Genomic DNA, 5,000 nt, shown 5'->3' with positions numbered 1-5,000 from the left:
ACCGGTTTGACCAATGTTCGACGCCTTTTCACTTTCAGAACCAAAGTATTTGTTCAAGATTCAGTTTTCTCTGCTTTCTCTTCATCTGAAATCAGCTCAGAATCCACCTGTGAAACAATAACATTGGATCAAGATTAGGCGTCTACTCGACGTCGAACAAGTGTCGAACCTTGAGGAAGGGGGGGGATTGGAGGTTCTGATTAACGGATGCAGTCAGTTTTCCAACAATAGAGGCAGACTATAACGAAGTAAGATTATTATTTCATTACTGAGTCTTTCGAACGTGCATCTGAGAAGGCTGGATGCGAGATTCTAAAGCAAGATGGCGCACCTCTTCTTACTGCAAAGCTCATTTAACATTGACCAAGATATTGCAGGATAACGATTGGCCAAGCGATTTGCTCATAATCAGGAATCTATTGGCCGCACTAAAAGTAAACTACCCGAAGTAGACACCTCCACAATACACGGATCAGGAGTAGAGCTTTGAAATGGCAGGGATTCCTTCAAATCATATCAGCGAAACAGCACTACTGGTAGAGTCCCTCATTTAGAAGGCCACGCATCACCTTAGTAAACAGCATGCGGGTCAGATAATCACGAGTAGAACTAAACCACGAAGTCGACGAGAGGAAGAGGCTATTTCATTCATTACAAAAATACAATAATAGAAAAAAACAATGAGAGTAAGTATCTTAAAAGACGAGGAACTGGCTTAATCTGTTATGTAAAAGGGGCGACTGTAAGACTGAAATAGCAAATGTGCCGTGGGCTGCGGTTTGACACCCTGGTCATAGCACCTACAGCAGATCAGGGTCGAGGGAACTGCCTTGTCAGTTATTCAAAGAACTTCATTTTTGTTAAGGTGGTGAGTTCGCCTCTTCCGTTCTCAATTCCTCATAAATGCGTGTTTGTTTATGTATATACACACTCACACACTCGCACTCTCTCTCTCTCTCTCTCTCTATATATATATATATATATATAGAGAGAGAGAGAGAGAGAGAGATTTGCATGTTTGTGTACATATATGAGTGTGTGTGTATATACAATCCTAGGACTGAACAGACACATTTCATTGTGGAAAAATATAGACAAAGTTATGAATCAGAATTAATTATTTCACAACACATGTATTTCTCATTCGCACTTTTATATTTACATTGTCATTCATACATTTTCTACATTTCTACTTCTAATTTTCTCCCTTTCTCCTCAAAATATCTTCCTCATTCTTTTTCAGTTTTACCTGTCAGTGTCTCGCAGGCGGCACGAGATCCTGATGAGGAGGATCTAACTAATCTCGTTACTTTTCCTTTCTCCTTAATATTTCCTTAATATTCCGGTGGTGGCCTGCGTGCCCACTGAGGAGGACCTGGCTGCTTCCATTCCTGTTCCCTTCTCCTCAGGATTTCCTCCTCTTCCTCCACCAGTTCTGCCTGCGTCAAGGGTTTCGCTGGAGGCTTGCGTGCCCGCTGAGGAGGACCTGCCTGTCTCCATTCCTGTTCCCTTCTCCTCAGGATTTCCTCCTCGTCCTCGACCAGTTCTGCCTGACGAGGATTTACCTGCCTTGATTCCTTCTCCCTTGACCTTAATACATGGTCCTCCGAGTGACCCTGTGCTGCATGCGTCGGGTCACTCCATTGCCTTTTACTTCTCAGTAATAATGCCTTTTCTTCCGCCTGTAACGTTCTCTGTTGAATAAAAAAAAAGTTGACTAAACATTGACAAAGGTTATGAAATGTATGGCTTATAAGGTGAAATATATTAATCTCTTCCTATCAAAAACGAAGCTAATAGTTCTAAAACTGCATGTTGGCTGTATGAGTATTAGATTAAAAAAAGGTGTATTCATATCCGCTACTGATGGGCATTGAATCAAAGATAATTAAATATCATACGACACTCTTGACCCAATAAAGGTCCGACTCTCCATGCTTACAGCAAAGTCCTTTAATTTTTTGTTCTCTTTCCTCACGGCTGCAATTTCCTCCTGCAATCGATAAGGTAGACTATAGTTTGCTGTGTATATATATATATATATATATATATATATATATATATATATATATATATATATATAGATAGATAGATAGATAGATAGATAGATAGATAGATAGATAGATAGATCGATAGATATACATATACATACATATACATATACGTAAATATATATATATATATATATATATATATATATATATATACATATATAGATAGATAGATACAAATATACACACATAGACATATACATATATATATACATGTATATATATACATATATATATATATATATATATATATATATATATATATGTATATATATATATATATATATATATATATATATAATATATATATATATTATATATATATACATGTATATATATATTATATATATATATATATATATATATATATATATATATATATATATATATATGTATGTATATAAATTTACCTGTACAAAAATATATATACATATATGTATACATATACCTACATATACATATATATGTATATGTGTGTGTGTGTATACATATATATATATATATATATATATATATATATATATATATATATATGTGTGTGTGTGTGTGTGTGTGTGTGTGTGTGTGTGTGTGTATACATACATATACATATACAGATACATCTCTCTTTCTCTCTGTATATATATATATATATATATATATATATATATATATATATATATATATATATATATATATATATATATACATATACACGAGGAAACCTGGTAGCAGCACGATCACTATTACTCCTGCGTCACCATCTCCAGAGGGTAACCATAATCGTCTCCAGCAGACTTCAGGTCTCGGTAGTAGAGGTTACTCTGGCCGTACTGATGTTTGTAAACTCGATGCGTAAGAGGTGTGTTCTATGTCAAACTCACATTTGAGACAGACAGCTGCCCTCAGTGAGATATTTGCACTGGTCTGGGTTACTTTAATGCAGTATCCGGCTGTGATTTAGCTGGCTTGGGCAGTATGGTTCATTATCAAGGCCTGGATACGAATGGTGTCGAGATCTCTGGACCAGAGCCACCCATCTGCAAGGATCCACCCTTCTTAACTGAAGCTTGGTGAGGGATGGGAAAGTAGTGGGTCTTTGCGGCATCCCTGCTAACGTTTTAAAGGCTGGTGGTAACCCTATGGCACAGATTTTACATGCTGTCCTGGCTGCTTTCAGGCAGACTGGTACCATTTCCCCATGACTTCTTATGGGGTACAACCATCCCTCTCTGGAAGGGGAAATGGTATCGATGTGATTACAGTAATCATCGAAGCATTGGATAGTTCAGAATACTAGGCAAGGTTCTCTTTCACATCCTACTGAGATGTATCAGAGATCACCTATTGGGGCATCAGAGGCCGGAGCAATCTGAATTCACTGCTGTGAAGTCCACAATAGATCACATCCTAGCTATTTGAGTCATTATAGAATGCTGTCATATGTTTGGTTTTGGGCTGATTGCAGCCTACATCGACCTCAAGTGTTTGATATGGTGTAATGTTCATCACTATAGAAGATCCTGAGGCTGACCGGAATCCGAACAAGTATTATTAGATTAATACTGCATACCAGAACTTAAAGTACCGTAAAGTGTGGCCTGTTGAGCTTCTCTCTTGCGGCTAGGATATTGTAGTCGCAGTTTTACATACTTCGGTAGTGTAGTTCATGATATCATGACTGGCCTGTCAGACCAGGAAGTCAGTCGATAGATTGGCCTTGCGCCAAGGGTCATTAACTCGCTCCCAGTACTTGTGCAGAAGGACAAAGTCACGCATCTTCAAGTTCCTGATACATTTTTCCAAACTGTACACTGGATCGTCAAGGAAGAGAAACCAGCTATCTCTGTACATCTGGACTCAAGACGTCACTAGTTATCATAGCTAATCATGTTGGAAGAAGTGGATTGGCAAACTGCGGCATTTGTTTACATGCTCACACTCAGTCATGTGATGGAAGATTGGAAAGAACACAAAGTGTTCCCCTCTGCAGGACATGACACACTCATACAGTTCCCTCCTCGACTTCGCCTGCTTTGCAGTTGGTGGCTATGCCAATGTCGTCCAGATTACTCTCCATGGACTTCCCCACCTCACTCCCTCACCATCACCGCAGATGCTTCAGATTTAGGTTGGGATTACCAATCCTTCTTAGGTCATCAAGGTTCCGGCCGTTGGGGTTCGAGGACACGTCGTTGGAATATTAACATACAGGAGTTTTCATCGAACTCCGTCGAGAGACGTCCATTCTTTTTCGGTGAGTTCGAATACTGTCTGATAATACGACGGTAGTTCACTGTATAAACCGCCAGGGGCTCATCTGCTCTCTTCAAAGTGTCGGAGGAACCTCTCCTCGCCCACCGACGTTCGATTTACCTCGAGTAAGTGAGCAGAGGCCTTGTCCAAGCATCTTCATCGGTGGAGTGGCATCTCATGCCATCCCTCTTTGCGCATTTCACACGCCGCTTCGGCGTGTGAGATGTGTGTGTGTGTGTGTGTATATATATATATATATATATATATATATATATATATATATATATATATATATATATATATATGTATACATACATACATATATATATATATATATATATATATATATATATATATATATATATATATATATATGTATATATATATATATATATATATATACACACACACACACATGTATATGTGTGGGTGGGTGTGCTTGTGTTTGTGTGTGTATTTCTGTGTTTGTGTGTGTTTATGTGCAACTTTATATCTTATAATAGTTCTACTTTATTCTTTGTAAACGCAAAAAACGACGTAAACTTGGCATAAAATGTCTTACCGTCACTTTACGTAGGATGCCAAACAGGCAGCCAAACAGTCTGTCAATCAGCGCAAGTAGAATCCCATACGAGGAACCAAGAATATCGTTAACCATATGAAGTGCGTCATACAGGAAGTCAAACTCCTGAAATAACAAGGTTTTTGAGTTTT

General features: G+C 38.1%; 1 protein-coding gene across 3 annotated transcripts in view; it reads right to left on the bottom strand.

The window, feature by feature from the left end:
* Positions 1-1,100: 1,100 nt before the first annotated feature.
* LOC113810370 (uncharacterized) overlaps positions 1,101-5,000 on the bottom strand; it is an 8,266-nt gene continuing 4,366 nt past the window's right edge. The window contains exons 4-6 of one of the 3 annotated variants that reach the window (XM_070142640.1): positions 4,849-4,974; positions 1,943-1,993; positions 1,101-1,694 (exon numbers count right to left, since the gene is read on the bottom strand). In XM_070142640.1, coding sequence (XP_069998741.1) covers positions 1,335-1,694; positions 1,943-1,993; positions 4,849-4,974 — 537 coding nt within the window. In that variant the 3' untranslated portion in view covers positions 1,101-1,334. The remainder of the gene's footprint in view (positions 1,695-1,942; positions 1,994-4,848; positions 4,975-5,000) is intronic. The other 2 variants (XM_070142641.1, XM_070142643.1) reach the window with 2 other exon arrangements.

Source organism: Penaeus vannamei, chromosome 29, assembly GCF_042767895.1.
Source record: "Penaeus vannamei isolate JL-2024 chromosome 29, ASM4276789v1, whole genome shotgun sequence".
Taxonomy (NCBI): Eukaryota; Metazoa; Arthropoda; class Malacostraca; order Decapoda; family Penaeidae; genus Penaeus; species Penaeus vannamei.
The sequence above is the reverse complement of the archived record's forward strand: the minus strand, read 5'-3'. Positions and strand labels throughout refer to the sequence as shown.